Source organism: Coturnix japonica, chromosome 1 (assembly GCF_054131305.1).
Source record: "Coturnix japonica strain WE chromosome 1, WE-NBRP24, whole genome shotgun sequence".
In the NCBI taxonomy this organism is placed as follows: domain Eukaryota; kingdom Metazoa; phylum Chordata; class Aves; order Galliformes; family Phasianidae; genus Coturnix; species Coturnix japonica.
Window position 1 is genome coordinate 43,880,227 of NC_140663.1, and position 15,742 is coordinate 43,895,968.

Below are 15,742 nucleotides of genomic sequence, written 5' to 3' on the forward strand. Positions count from 1 at the left end.
ACTCAAAAGCAATTTGTAGTTACTTTAATTTGCCATTTTTTCCTTCTTTTATTTTATCTTTATTTATTTATTTATTTTGAGCCTTTGGGATTCATTCAGTTCTTATTTTCAAGACTCTCTCCATAGCTATCAGAGATAAAAAATCCTTTTCATATAAAATGTGATTTGTGATTTTTTCTTTTTTTCTTTTTTTCCCCTTTTAACATAATCACAAAACTCCAGTATCTAAGATTGAAGAAAAACATCACATATTGTTAATCTTGCCATAAAAGCCACAGCAGCAGCATCCCTCTCTCATACACCACTGCTTCTATCTCCCTTTTTTTCCCCTCAAAAACTAAACAAAAACACCCTCTGCACAGCTTTTGTTCTTGATAATTTTATTTTGGTGGTTTTCATGCTACATAAAAATTAGTTTTTATATCAAAAAATTATTCACAATATTTCCAAAATAGTTCAAGTTTTTTTTTTCTCCTTTTTGTGTTTTTTAAATATTTTTAATGTATTTTCATTTCTTTCTTTTTTTTTTTTTTTTTCCTTTTTTTTTTTTTTTTAACTGCAGCTAGGGTTACAAAACATCCCATTTCCTCTTGCCACCACCAATTCGCTGTCAGTTCCCTTTTACATTTGTATATGTTAAAAAAACAAAGAGAAGAAGGAGAAAGAAAGAAAGAAAGAAAGAAAGAAACAAAACCTTATTTTTTATCATTTACTTGAAAAACAAAAAGTCATTTGGCACTCATGTCTCTGTGGCTCTGATTTTCACCAGTGCAGTGGCTGGAGGTGGGTGTGTGCGCGCGCATGTGCGTGTGCAAAGGGGATGAGGAGGAGGCAAAATTTAGGCAAAGATGGTCTCAGAAGTGAATAGGGAAATATCCGTTGTGTGCAACAGCTTGACAGGTGGCCAGGTTCATCACAAGATACCAACAGCTCAAGAGGAGGTAGCAGTGTTGGGCAGTAGAAGACTTACACTAGAGGTGAGTATTCCTTTTCCTTTTGGTTGATAGACTGAGCTAATCAAATGTGCTCTCAAAAGTAAATGTACATTAGTTACAAATCAAATACAGCCAGAGTTAATCTCTGTCAACTTTGAAGTTACTACCTGCCCCAACCTCAGTAGACACAGCAGTCCTCCACTGCTGCTCGCAGCCACTTCCAGGAGCCAAAGGGTGAAGGTACTGGGCTTTCTCCTAGTGGCAAGACATTGATATCTGGACAGATATCCACCTTTAACCCACACTTCATGGCTTGTGAGACTCTGCTGGGCCCTAAAAGGCATTGTTCAAGCCAAGAGTCAGCCCTATCCACTGGAGGCAATGCTGGACAGCTCTGGCCCAGGCACAGCCATCTGCCCATCTCCGTGGCCTCACTCCTGCGTGGGGAGACCTGTGTGAGAAGGAGGCAAAACAGGGAGATGCGGGGATGGCTCAGACCAATACAGATTTGTTGGCCTCCTTTCTGCCTGTTTGTCTTCTTTCCTCCACCTCCCTCCCATGAATTGTGGGTGAGAGTTTTCTTCTCAGCCCACTCTCCAGCCTGCCCCAAGACATGTGCAAGCCAGAGGGTGATCACCTTGGGCACACATGGCCTTTAGGCCAGGCCCCTCAGCAGCCACCAGGACCCTGCTCTGATTGTCACCATAGAAATAGCCCCAAAAGGGCCTCTCTCTCTCATACAATGGCAATTCTAAATGGAGTCAGGAGGGAGGGACCCAGGGGTCAGACTCCCTCCTTGCCTTCTCCCACCCCAAAGCTCACAGAAGTAACACTTATTTCTAAGGGAAAAGCAGAGAAAATAAAAAAAAGGAAGGAAAAGAGGAGGAGTACCAAGAAAACCCACAACTCCAAACCAAAACCCACCTGTGCATCAGTTTATTAGTTTGCCTTCTGTGACTCCACAGGGAAGTCGATGAAAAGCTACTAATTCCTGAAAGGCTGCTGCCTTCTCCATAGACCAGCCCATGCCTCCAAATACAGATGGAGCCTTGGTCACTGGCAAAGAGATGCTTCAAGATAGCCCTGCCATTCAGGAAAACACGTACAAAGGAAAGACCCCAAACACAGCTGAACCATACAAACAACAACTGCACAGAACTGAGGTCTCGGAAAGTTGTATTGCTGAAAACACCTCCCTGTTCCCACTAAAAGGACTGCAAAACAAACAAACAAACAAACAAAAACAAACAAAAGAAATCAACAGATAATCAAGGAACATATTATTTCTGCATTAGAAACTTGAAAAATGCAAAGCTAAAAAGAGCAGTTTGCTGCATTTCTGACCACATGTGAGAGAGAGCCTGCTCCAGAGATAAGAAAAGCACCCAGACAGGCAAAGAGGCCTCCAAAGCTAGCAGCTTTCTTTGATAACATCCACACTAACTGCTGTCTAGTGGGGAAGTAATTTCCTACAAGCACCTCTTGAAGGCTCCAGCTTGCTAGGAGCTTTTAGGTGTATAGCATGTTGGTAATAGTTACAATACATAAATACACATGTACATATACACACACACACAGACATATATCTTCTCTTCCATATAACACAAGCCTGGCAGAGCACAGGATACAGTGTGATGGAGAGGAAAGAGCAGCTGAACATGGAATAAAGCAAAGGAGGGGAATGGACGCAATCTGGTTGAAGGAGTCACTGGCAGCCACAGACCATTATATTACATTTTGTTATATATAAATAAAAGGAAACCATCAAGAGGCCCAATGACACCAGCACTAATAGTCTGGTGAAGCAGACTTTAGATGAGGCACTAGTCCCCAGGTGTCGCTCCTTTCTCCTCAGATTAATCATGACATTTCTTCATCAGGTCCTGATTGTCTTTTCTGGCTGCTGACAGAAGACAGCAGTCTCTTGTCAGCAGTTTGGCCAGTTAAAGTGCTGTTCTGGTTGGCACTGTAGGGGCCTCCCAACAAGTTTTTCTCTCTGGTGCTACCGGCGTAGAGATCTGGGAAATGAATGGAATGGAGGATGGCTGCAGAAGGTTCACTCTCTCCCATCCTTCCTATATACGGTCTCCTCTGAAGAAACTGAATTGCCCCAGAACTTGGAATTTGCAAGATCCCTACACAGCTACAAGAAGCAACTGTGAAATTCTTCCAGGTAGTGGGTGTGAGAGACCAATCCAACATAACTCAGATTCCACCTATATCTGATCCAAAAGCAAGGAAGAACAGGCTAGTGCTTGATTGCAAGTGGAATTACAGTGTTTGCATTGCCCTGGAAAGCAGCAAAAAGAAAGGCAAGATAGCCTCTCGTTTTAGTCACAGGGCAGGACTGGCTAGACGTCTTTTGACTTTACCAGTCAATGCAGGTTTGTCTTCCTGCTCCAGCTACTGATTAAGGCCTAAGTAGGTAATGAGTGTGGCACAATGGTTAGAAAATGTGGCACAGTGGATTCAGCACATAAGTGAGTGAAAGCATGAAATAAGTTTCTGATGCTGTATTCAAACCATCTCCAGGAGGAACCTGTGTCCCAGCCTTGTTACAGATTCAGACTGGTACCCCAGAGTCCTAACAAAGCAGCCATGCCAGGGCTCACCAGATAAGCAAGAGCAACAACAGGGCTGCCAAGGTACATACAGGTACCTATCACCTGGCTTTAGCAGCATACGGCTTCAAACGCTTTTCATTCAGCTCAAATATGTGTACACACCTAAGCACACATACAGGCTGTGGCACCACACATACAAATGTGAACAAGCTGCATAAATACACATACCGCTATGAACCCACCCCTGCCCCCAACAAATAGACACATGCAAGAAGTACAGACAAGTAGCAACAGGCATGCAACATACACATGGTGATCCCAAGCAGAGGGAACCCCTCGAAGCTATATTCAAGCAAGGTGAGTTCCTGGGAGATGAGTCCTGGCAAAATGCATTGCAGGAAGAGGCCCACACCAGCAAGAAATCCACAAAGAGCATTCCAGGCATCTAAACTCCCTGGTAGCTTCCCCAGAGCTCCTCGATTTTCACAGGAGTTTAGCTGTCTGTGTTGATGGATCTAGTTGCAAGGCCTGTAAGGAAAGCAGCAGGAGAAAGCACAAAGCTATGATCTTATCCCTTTAGTTAATGTATGTCTGTTCAGAGGCAGGTATAATCTTTCTCCAGGTGACATGGGGCTTGCCAGCCACTGCTCATGGGTCTAGACAGAAGTCCTATGGGACAGATGCATTCTCTCCAGATGCCCTGCAGATGCTGCAGGTATGTCATGTTTGTGGTACACTGAATAAGTATCCTTGGGGCAGCATTAGATGGGTCAGTGTTTTCTGGCTTCACTCGTGTTTGGAGTTCTGCAAGAGTCAAGCAAATGAAAGTCTCAAATACACACCTTCTCCCAAACTGATAAGTGATTTATCTGCAAATATAGTGGCCACGGTAGATCTCACTGGGAAAGCTACATCAAGGTTACAGCAAGTGTACACGAGAGATACATCTACCCTGCTCATTCCTCTCAGCAAAGCACCATTTCCATTTAGCTCCTGAGGTTTTTCCCACCCAGAAATCAGAGATTTAGACTAACTAAGAGTTGGTAGAAGCATCCAGGAGGAGACTGCTGCTCTTGATAATCTCTGAGTAAACCTTTTCATCTGTCATACAGTACAGCTCAGACCCTCAGAGACATGGCAATACACACGCATACACAAAGACTAACTGACCTTTTTCCAGACTGTGACCAGCAAGCAGACTTAGATGTCTTCAGGGATGAGCAGCCAGTGCCATGGATGGTAATCTCAGCCTTTGGGGAATGGTGGGTCAATGGAGGTTTGAGAAGAACCAATGCAAGTTTTCCGAAAGGGAGAGAATGAGGTGTTTTGGCATCTGTCTAGAACCACCGCCACTGCCTCTGTGCATTTACCGTGCCACGCTGCTACTCTGTTCCCTTACTGGTTTAGTGCTAGAATACAAATCCTGGTTACCTAGTGTCAAGCACAAGCATATATTGACTTATCAGGCTCAAAGGGACAAAATACTACTAGGTACTCACTCCCAGGTTTTCAACAGCAGAACATCATGTAGGTGTTTAGAATCCAGTGGCCTTTAGGCAATAAATGAATGGATCCTCATGCTTATAAAGGATAGCATACTCCTTTCCAACAGCCTTGCTTGACTGACATAGAGTAAAAGACTTCACTGAGCCTGACGTGAGAAATAGAGAACTAAATAAAAACTATGTCTGCCCCTGCTCTAAACTCACCAGTCAGCTACCAAAGAAGGAAGGACTGTTCTCTCTCATGGCTTTCTCAGAAGAGAAGATTTTGCTGCTTCCTTGCACTGATTAATTTGCCAGACTGATCATTTCTTATTCTTTGAGTGGCTAAGAGTAGAACTCCACCTCAGTGAAGGAAACAGAAGTCAAAAATAGCTACCAAATATAATCTAATGATCTAGTCAGGGCTAGAATTTTCCAGGAGAGAAGTAGGGTCCTGTCCTTCACTCTTCCACACTGCATTGCACAGTCCAATGAAGACACAAAGCAACAAGACAGTAATAAGAAGAGCAGAGTGGGCAAACAGCCAGCGTAAGTCATTTTGAGGGAAAAGACGTTGAAATGAAATTGGAGGATCAGGATGTGTAAGATGGGAAAAAAGTAGATAAGAGGCCAGGGAGATGAGGCAGTAAACTGGAGTGATCAGAACACCTGAAAATGAGGTTCTGCTCAGAGGAAGGACTGAGAATATCTAAAGCAGAGGAAGTAAAGTAGGTAAGGATGGCACAGAGGGTCCAAGATGGTACCATCTAATCTCCTCTCCCACTGGTACAGAGAAGGCCATAAAAAGAGGGAGATGAAAGAGTTGGTCAGGAGGAAATGAAGGCCCAGAGAGAGATCCCTGTAGTAACAAACGTAGTCTGCTGACATCTAAGAGAGAGTACAACAGGAACCAGGGAAGAGAAAGCAATCAAAAAGCAAAGCACATAGAGAAAGAAACAGCCCTGTGCCTCACACAAACAATCCCTAGCAATCAACACTGCTTTTATTACAGGAAATTATTAACACCCTCTGCTACCCACCACCCCTCACCAAATCCCAAACCTCCCCTGTCTGGGGACCCTTTCTTGGCACACACATATAACATCCAGATGAACTTTCTGAACCAGCAAAAGCAACCACTGAAACAACTTCAAACACCACAGACCAATAAAACCACAACTTAGAAGTTAACTTTCCCAGCCCTCCCCTCCCCCTCCCCCCCATGCCATTATTTAATAAGGAAATACTGTACAGATATAAAAACCACCCTTTCCCCAACCTGAATATAATTGCTTGAGTTAGTTTCTGTACATATATACATTTGTATTTACACAATAATGCTGCAGTCAAGAAAGCAGATGATGTAAAAGTCACAAAGTGAACACATAAATTAAATAACTACCAGCAGAATCGTAGGAAAGATCGCGTTGTTTCTACTTGGCAAAAATGCACTGTGGGACAGAGTAATAAAGCATACTGCAATGTACCGTGTGTGTGTATGTGCGTACAAGCGCACAAGCCTCACAGCTTTCTGCTGTGCCAGGCTTGTTCACATGTGTTTCACTTCCCCAATATATTTCATATGTGTGCACATGCCCAGAGGAACCCCTGCCCTACAGTATGGAATTTGTCTGACCCGCTGGAGCACATACCAGTGCTTGCTGTTAGCCTTGAATGGCAGGAAGCCAGCAGAGTAAAAGATGTGTAGCTACTAACACATTGCAGAGGCCTTCCTTTACCTCAGCACCAGGAAACTGTACCCTTGGCATTGGCAGACCTGAGTCCTGCTCTCTGATACACAGTTTTACTGCCCTTTTCATACACAGGCAGATTCACGCTGTGTCCTTTTTGCTGTCAGCAGTGACAGAAGGGTGCCAGAATTCACTCAAATTGAATTTGGGAATGCAGAAGAGATGAAGAAAGAACTCAAAGCCAATCACAAAGTGGGTTTTTGTTGTTGTTGTTGTAGTTGTTACCGTTCTAATGGCAGACACCCAGGTCTGTCTGCAGTCAGCACCAGGGAGGTCCAGAGAGCCCGTGATGAGGATGAAGCAATAGCATTCATATTGCCAATGAGACAGTCAGCGCCCCAGTTTGCCTTTTGAAGGGGGAGGAGGGAGGGAGATACAGGTATATAGGTGGGTGAATGCAGCGAGGGTCTATGGCTTGGAAATCTATTTGGCTGCAAATTGAAAATAAGCCCTTGTGGGGACAACAATCAAGTCCCACTAGTTACTATCTCAATGTGCCCTGCAGCATCCAGCAGCATGGTAGGTGTGTTCCAGGTGGACACGCCAGGTGTGTTCAGCAGCAGGGAAGCACTTATAGGAAAGAGTGGGTGCAGACAGGGATTGTGGCTTGGAGTCTGTCCCCATACATTGCCAGCAATCCAGCTCCTTTCTCACACGTGGCTCCCAGAGGCTTCTGCCAGGCATATGCCACAGAGAGGCAGCAGAATTGGACCCTACCCTTTGCCAGCTTGAATTGAGCAGGAAGGGTGAAGTGACAATCCTTAGAGAAGCAGCACAAAGAGTCAGCGCAAAGTCCCTTCATCAGCACTCATCTTTATCTCCTCCCATTTTTCTTGTCATTTCAGCAACCAAAAATACATGGGGAAGTGCAACCTCCCACCCTTCTCCACAGGAAGAGCTCATCAAAGGTTGCTTGACTGGAGTGGAGGATGTGTGAAAGGCCTAAGTCTGATCATTGGCTGTGTTCCCAGGTTTGCTTCCATCTGTTGATAAGCAATGGAGGTGGGAGGATATGCCACATTTGATAGAAAGCTCTAAAGCAAAGGCTTGCCTATAAAGATCCCTGAGGTATCTCTGATCACTCTAACCTGCCACCATCACCATCTATAGTCTACATCTCCCCCTCTCTCCTTTGCTGACAATGTTGCTTTGAGAAACAACCCTGATTTGAAGGTACAAAGGGGCTTTATTCAAGATGGATGCTAGTGTCTTCTTGAAGTGAGTAGCTCAGCATCAGTATGAATTTCTGAAGAAGTCAGAAGCAAAGAGGGCCATCTTGGCATTTCTTAACTCCTCCACCAAATCTTTCAGGACCACACAAAGGAACCTTCCTCCCCCACGCGCTAGAAATTGAAATAGCAATTCCCTAAGGGCAAAGTTCATGCTTGCATATTGCTGAGCATTTTGAACATACTGGAGTTCTCACCTGGAGAGTTCTGATGACGTATGCTGGATATCAAAGATAAAAGGATGGTTTTTTTTAACTGAGGAGGTGGGGCCGGTGTGCTTCATTATCTCCACTGATAACAAGTTCTGACTGCAGCTCCTCTTCCCTATTTATGAGGTGATAAGGTGAGTTCTGACTGTGCCCTCCATGGAAGGCATGATGGGAGACAGGACTGCTACACCAGCACATGTTTCATTGCACTACAGTAAAAAGCTGGTGTGAATTCCCCAAGAAGGTTTATGATGAGGAGATCCACGGCTGCAAGATCTACCTGCCAGATGCATTCCACTGTGCATGGCACACTCCTGATTTTATTTTATTTTTAATATTTTCTCCATCTCCTTCATACAAATCCTCCTTCAGCTGAGTACCTATGTTCTGGTATCACTTCAGAACAACATGGCTCATGGAAATACCTCTCAGAGAGCCATGCCTAGAACTAGATTGAGGAGGCCAATGTCAGAAACATTACCAAAAGCGCCTAATCTTTCCCAGGAGGCTGGCTGCAAATATACAGTAGAAGTCACACACCTGTAGAGGATGCAATGATTTTTGATCATCATTCACGAGTGCAGAAACGTTCAGAAAGGGGAAATGATCCCAGCCACTGCCCCCAGAAAATACTGGTGTTTCTACAGGAGACAGAGGGAAATGGCAAGTGAGGAGATGTGGAATTTTGTCAGGCTCTGGTATGAAATCCCGTTCTTTTCAAGACAGGTAATAAACAGCACATGGGTGGTATTCTAGTATAGACAACACCTGCTGCTAATATTACCTGATTGATTCACTTAGAATACTTAGAATGAAAATACACCAAATCTAAAATTCTAAATATATAATCAGAGTTTAATAACATCATTGGTTTATTTTCTGGATTATGAATTACACCCTCCCCCCTCCCAGCCCCTCCCCTTCACCTCTGTTCCAAAATTTGTTGACCTGTCAGAACTAAATTAAACAAAGCAACCAGAAAAGATCACTTATAGAGAAAGGAATAACCTGATGGACACGTGGCCTAATTTATTGTGGGAGAAGGCAAAACACCAGACTCCTGTAGTTAGACCAGTTGTTCAGTTCAGAATTTCCAGTTCTTCTTTTCTGGTTGCCCTGGAGCATTCATTTGAGTGGTTTGTGGCACAGTTAATATTTGCAGAGCACTCCCAGTGTTAACAGTGCTACACAGTATCAACACTAGATAATGATTTTGGCAAACTATCATTTGCCAATCAGTGGAACAAGGGACATACCAGTTTGGAGAAAATACGAACCAACTTTCGCCCTGGAACACAAAAATCAGAACCTTTAAGAAGAGATTTGAAAAAAGTTCCATTAACTTCTTTTTGGTTTGTTTTCGGCTTAATTTCCCTGCAGAGCCACCCTCCAGGTTTCCTTGTTCCAGGTGGGGAGGGACGTAAAGTACTGAAATAACCACCAATGAGATTAGCTGCCCTTGCCAGCTGTCAAGTTCCCCCCCAAGCCCTTAGGAAATAACCAGAAATTCTCACGAGCTTTCCCAGGTCCAAGATTTCTAAACCAATGTAGCATTGGAGAAGTCTCTTAATGTCAAGTGATGGTCCAACCTGAGCGGCCAACTTGATGGTTCACCCCACCACTACCAAGACAGTGTAGTGCCTTGAGGCTCAAACTCCACAGAGAGATGCTGGTACAGAGAGTTTATATGCAAAAAGGAATTGGGGATGTTCCCATCAAAACATGAAACCCTGCTGGCAAGGCTTGAAGTGACGTTCCGGCGTCTTCCATTCATGAAGATAAGGTGACAGGGCGATACGGGGGGCCTAGGGGTACACAACACACATGTTTGTTTTTTTTTCCTCTCTCTCTCTCTCTCGCTCTCTCTCTTCCTCATTCATACGGCCTCGACCCGCGTAAACCGCTTCCAAAAACGCAGCCTGAAAAGTTGTAGAAAACAAACAGAACAGAAACAAACTCCCCTCCCTCCCACCCCACGACCTGAATATTCACGAGAAGAGAAACACCAATTTATACAAAAACGCAATAAAAAAGAAATATTTACAAATGAAAGGAACGCCTTCTTAGTGGCTGCTGTCAGAGGCATCTGACGAGCTGCCGTGTATTCTGGATTGCAGATCGCTCTGTTAATTTGTTTGGTTTCTTTTCTTTTTTTTTTTTTTTTCCTTTTTTTCTTTCTTTTTTTTCTTTTTCTTTTTTTTTTTTTTTTTTTTTTTTACCTTTTTGTCTTTGTAATGAGAGAAGAGGGAAAGAATAAGAAGTTCCCTTACCCCAAAGACTAAGGGGTGGCATTACAAAGACTCTCCCCCTCTACCCTCCTCAATTTCCTCAGTGAAATCTAAGAAAATGTCCCCTTCACAGACCTTGCCCACCCTCTCCTCACACTCTTTGACCTCACAGGCAAATCCCACCCTCCCCCCACCCCAGCTCTAAAAAATAAATAAAATAAATAGGTAAATAAATAAAAGGCCTTCTGTTGGCTTAAAAAGAGCAAGATAAGATAAAATCAACCAGGGTGCGGTGAGGAATGCGAGCGAGGTGGCTTTCAGCTCCAAGAGGCTCATAAAGGGGCTGCCGTCTCCATTCAGTCAGTCCCCAGGAATGTCCCCACGCCCTTAGCACAAGGTTCTCTCAACACTCTCCCTGGTGAGCCATGGTAATTATGACACTGGGACACACTCAGGAGAAACAGGAGGGACTCTGCCACATCTCTCAGGATGTTGGCCCATGCCTGACCTCAGGAAAAAAAAGACATATGAAGAGGGAGTTCAACTTCTCACTCCTACCATTGCTCCCTTTCCGTTAAGTTTAACTTGCATCTAAAATGATACAGTGGAAAATAAAAACATTCCTATCGATACTATGTGCACCAGGAAAGCTGTCACTACAACTGCAGGGATGGGAAACCCTAGGCTATTCCAGCTTTGCACTTGTGCTAGTATCTCTCTCACACACTGAGGCACACGTACATGTACACACACATCTCAGCCTTGCATGTCTTGTCTTCAGCCCTCAGCACAAGTTCCTGTGCTCTCTGGCTTTTATTCAAGCACACCCATTGCCAGGAAGACAAGCTATGTACTTCCCCTGTACATTCAATAGTAAATATACATATGTATTTCCCACAGGTGCGAACACCCTCTTCCCATTTCTACATGTCCAATGAGGCATCAAAACAGTCCACCAACACCACTGCCACTACATGCACCTTTTCATGTGTTGTTGTTTTTTTTTTCTCTCCAGCACCATGCCACCATTGGCAGAGGACACCCCATTCTTTTTCTTCCATCCTGCTGGCCAAGGGTGGGGAGGGCAGAAGGATGAAAATGTTCCTTGTCCTGCTCTCCTTGCTAAAGAACATGCCAAAACAGGCTTGGTGTCCTCTGAAGAGACAGTGACAAAACTCCCCACCATTCCCTACTCTTTAGCTCTGTTTCACTGTGTGTTATCCAGACACCTTATAGGATTGTGAGTTTATTTTGCTTTCTCCACAGACATTTCAAGTATAAATTCATTGTATATACTCGCGTATAGGCTAACCCATACTAAATACTGCTCCCACCTTTGAAGTAAACCACAATTAGTGAACAACTTATAGCTAAAAAAACAATCCTGCTTCCCTTCCCCAAAATTCCTTTCATTTCAGTGCAAAACAGCATCCTGTCAGAGCTCCCAGAAGCCCCCCTGATTCAAGGGTTGCTCTCCCAGACTCAAAGCTCATTTCCTTTCCAACTCTCCCATTGCTCTGTCACAGGCTCAATGCCTGTAACAGCCACAGTGAAACCACTCACCAGACCTGCAAACAAGCCTTCTCTCTCTCACCCCATATCTCCCAGCAAACAATTCAAAATGTCAGCGTAAAATTCTCAGCATATACGCAAATATATATATATATTTCAGCCCTAAACCCCCATAGTCTTCACAAAATAATGTAACAAGAACCTCATTATACCTAACATATAAGTGCATCATCAAGTTAGTCATGTTATTCCTCCTTCACTTTCTCCACATCTTCAAACATCACTCTTTTCTAGGCAGTTTTAGGAAGAGTTGCCTGAACAAGCATATTTTCCTGCATGTCCATTATACTTCTGCTGCTGTCTCCTTCCTGCCACATGTGTGCATGCACATGCCTTTGTCTGCTGGGAGTCAGCAAGAGTGAAATGCTAGAATCACTATTGCTCCCCCTCACCCCACCCCTTCCCTGCCTTCTTCTCCTCGTGAAATCACAAATGAGGATATCCAACTCCAATGTCACTGTAAAGTGCAATGGCCAGGAATGGAGGAGAATGGGAGGAGAGAGAACATGGAAAAAGAGATAAGAGGGGAGGGGTGGGAAAGAGGAGGAGGAAGAGGGGAAACCAAAGAGGTGGCACTTGTCACCAATGCTGTACTACTCAGAACTCCAGTATCCCACAAACTAAGGATGACCAGGGAGAGTAGCCGATGGGATTGATCCCACCCCACCCTCCCATGCTCCACATCCACCCCCAGTCCCTCCCCATGCTCCTTCCCTCTCACTCAAACGTCAGACTCAATACTGGAGAGTTTCTCATAAACATGCCCGTTGCTGGAGCCATTGAAAGCCCTGGGGTTTTTGTTGTTAGGCACACAGGGGTTGGACTGGTTCCCTATACAGATGTCCTTCTGGAAACGGGCTGGCACAGCCCCATGAAGGGCTGAGACCACCGGCTTGTTGGTGGTAACGATGGCTCGGAAGTCTGGCCTGGCTTTGGGCCCTCCTGCCACCACAGGCTGCCTGAAGAAATAAGATTTGCTGCCGTGGAGCAAGCATTGGTCATCCCCAAAAGTGGGGATGAAAGGGTTTTGGGTGACCCTGTCAGGGTAGAGCGACTTGCTGAGCATGTACCCCCCGCTGCTGACGGGGTTGTTGTGGTGGTGGTAGCTGGTGGCTGGCACTGAGGACTTGTTGTTGGCAAAGGTGGTCTCACTGGCTGGCATCTCAAACATGTGGGCGTAGGGGCTCCCCTCCAAAAAGCGACCCTTGTCCTTGAGGCTGACGCTGCGAGGGGCCAGGGCCGAGTCATCCTTTTGCAGGTCCACAAAGGTATCATAGGAGTGCTGCCGGCGAAGCTTGTTGCGGTTCTTCTTCTGCACCTTGGAGGCAGAATTGGAAGGGCTCTGAGGATATTTGGAGGAGCAGGTGGCACTGGTGGCCACGGGCACAGGGGCAGGCGGCTGGTCCAGCTCTTGGAGAGAGTTGTCCTCACTGATGTCATACAGGTTGCCTGCTTTCTTGCAGGCCTCACACCGGATGCAGGCCTGGCGAGTGGAATTCTGCCCCACCACTGATGGTGTGTAGTTATGCACCTTCGAAGGGCAGCTGCGGCAGAAATTAGCCCCAGACCGGTCCTCCCAGTCTAGGTTGGTGAGATTCTTCTCCCAGGGTGCCGGGACCCCACTCACAACACCATGCTTGTGTTCATTGCTTCCGCCAAACTCACCCGAACCATGCTTATGGTGGGCTCTGTTTGTGCAGGATCCACTTCCTCCTCCTCCTCCTGCATCCCGCTTAAACTCATCTCCACGCTCTTTGTAGATATCCGTCAGGTCCACATGTTCCCAGTGTGGTGAGTTTTCCTTGGCCCGAAACTGGTCCAGGTAGAAGTCCCGTAGCCCTTCCTTGTCCCTGAAGTACCGTTTGTGGTCGGGCGAGCGGGGTGGGCGCCGGCGGTAGGCCAACTCTATCTCATCGAACTCCCGCCGGGACTTGGCAGAGGCTGGACGCTTCTTCAGGCTGTCCTTGTACTGCTGCTTCCGCCGCTTAGCTGCATTGCCTTCAATGTTGCCATAGGTGACTGTGTGTGTGGAAATGTCAGAGACGTCTGAGCGGATCAGGTCATCGTGGGCCCCACTGCCCCCATAGCGGTCACTCTTGAAGGAGAACTTGCCATAGAGGTCACCCAGCTGGCTGTGCTTGGCAGGGGGCAACCCCAGGTCCAAGGGCTTCTTCCCGATGGACCGCGACTGGGCGTTGAAGGGTGGGTTGTCACAGTCATAGAGCCCATCGATGGAGCTGGTGCTTCCAATGCTGTGGGGACGGTGGTGGTGGTGGTAGTGGTCCTGATATACATTGCTGTCCTTCAGCTGGAGGTTGCCAAAGGTCCTCTCCACCTCACTAATATAGTCACTAAATAGATTCTCCTCACATGGGGGGTTGTTGTAGGACTTGCAGTCTGAGTGGGTGAAGCTGCGGCGGTGCTCAGAAATATCATAAACTGATGATTCACGGCGGATGAAGTCCAGGGCACTCTGTGGTGAGCCGTTGACCCCTGATAGGTTGGCCATGTTCTTGGCTGTCCGAAGCAGGCGGAGGATGTTGGAATGGGTGTTGTTCATAGTCGCTGTGGGGGAGTTCATTGCTGACTGGCGTTCCTCAATGGCCACACCATGAATGCAGCTGTAGATACCCTAAAATGAGAGAAAGCATGAAGTTGAGTGATCCTACAAAGAATACACAAAAGGAAATGTAGGCTGGAAAGCACCCTATGCAGCAATAGCACATTCCTATAGGGCACAAAAGACTGTCAGACTTCCATTGTGATACACAAGCAAATGAGATGAACTCAGACCTGTTCCACCAACCCTAACTCTTCTGCCACTCTATCTTGCCCTTCACAGTTTTTCTTTCCCCTCTATTTATCCTCCTTCTTTGTTCATATTGTATCTGGGAGATGCAAGAATAACTGCTAGTATCCATAGGACTTACTCAAATTTAGTAGGTATAACATAGAATTGCAAATAGGGAAAATAATATCCTTGGGAATGGAAACATCAAGACAAAGGATTCTGCATGGATGAGAGGAAGGTCTGTTTTTCCTCTTGAAATTCATCTGGACATCAGTGAATCAACATGACAGGTACTACCGTAAAAAGGGAACAGCTTCATTTGTCATAAACTTAGCTACATTAATCACCAGTACAGATTAGAAAGGAAACAGAGAGCGCAAGACTGCTGAACAGGTATTTGGTTCTATTGCATCTGTTTGAGTATGGTACAATAGAATTTTTAATTGCATCCTATTAAATTTAGCAGTGATAACAAGCTCCAAATTGACATCCCTGAAACTGAAAGTCCTCTATTCAACCTCAAATCAGACAGCAGAAGTGCCTGATCCCTCAACATTCTCCACTAGCTCATTTCATCCATGATAAGACTGTTTGCAAGGACTACCCCAAGGAGAAGAAGGAAAGAGGCTCATTTAATCCCTAGCCTACCAAATAGAGCATGCTGATTAGTGTTAATAGTGAAATGGACACCACCACATCATGTCACCATGGTTTTTCAGAAGCTAGTAGTTGATTCACTCTTTTCAGACTTTCCACCAACCTGGACCAAGTCTAACAGACAACTCCAGACTGAAAAGACACATATTCAGTTAACAAGCACCAAATACAGTCCCCTATCTCATTTCTAGACTAAAGCAGGTTAAAAACTAATGACACAGAAGAGAGACTGTGTCCCTGCAATCAAAGTCCTTGTCATTTCTTCTCAACAGTATGTTATGCTGCAATCATGTAGTCATTGGACAATCAAAGTTAACTCTGT

General features: G+C 45.3%; 1 protein-coding gene across 4 annotated transcripts in view; it reads right to left on the reverse strand.

Annotated features, from left to right (window-relative positions):
- Positions 1-363: 363 nt before the first annotated feature.
- The window catches only part of GRIN2B (glutamate ionotropic receptor NMDA type subunit 2B), a 211,939-nt gene continuing 196,560 nt past the window's right edge, over positions 364-15,742 (reverse strand). For all 4 annotated transcript variants that reach the window (XM_032444362.2, XM_032444365.2, XM_032444367.2 and 1 more), the window contains one exon: positions 364-14,604. In XM_032444362.2, the coding sequence (XP_032300253.2) occupies positions 12,694-14,604 (1,911 nt within the window). In that variant the 3' untranslated portion in view covers positions 364-12,693. The remainder of the gene's footprint in view (positions 14,605-15,742) is intronic.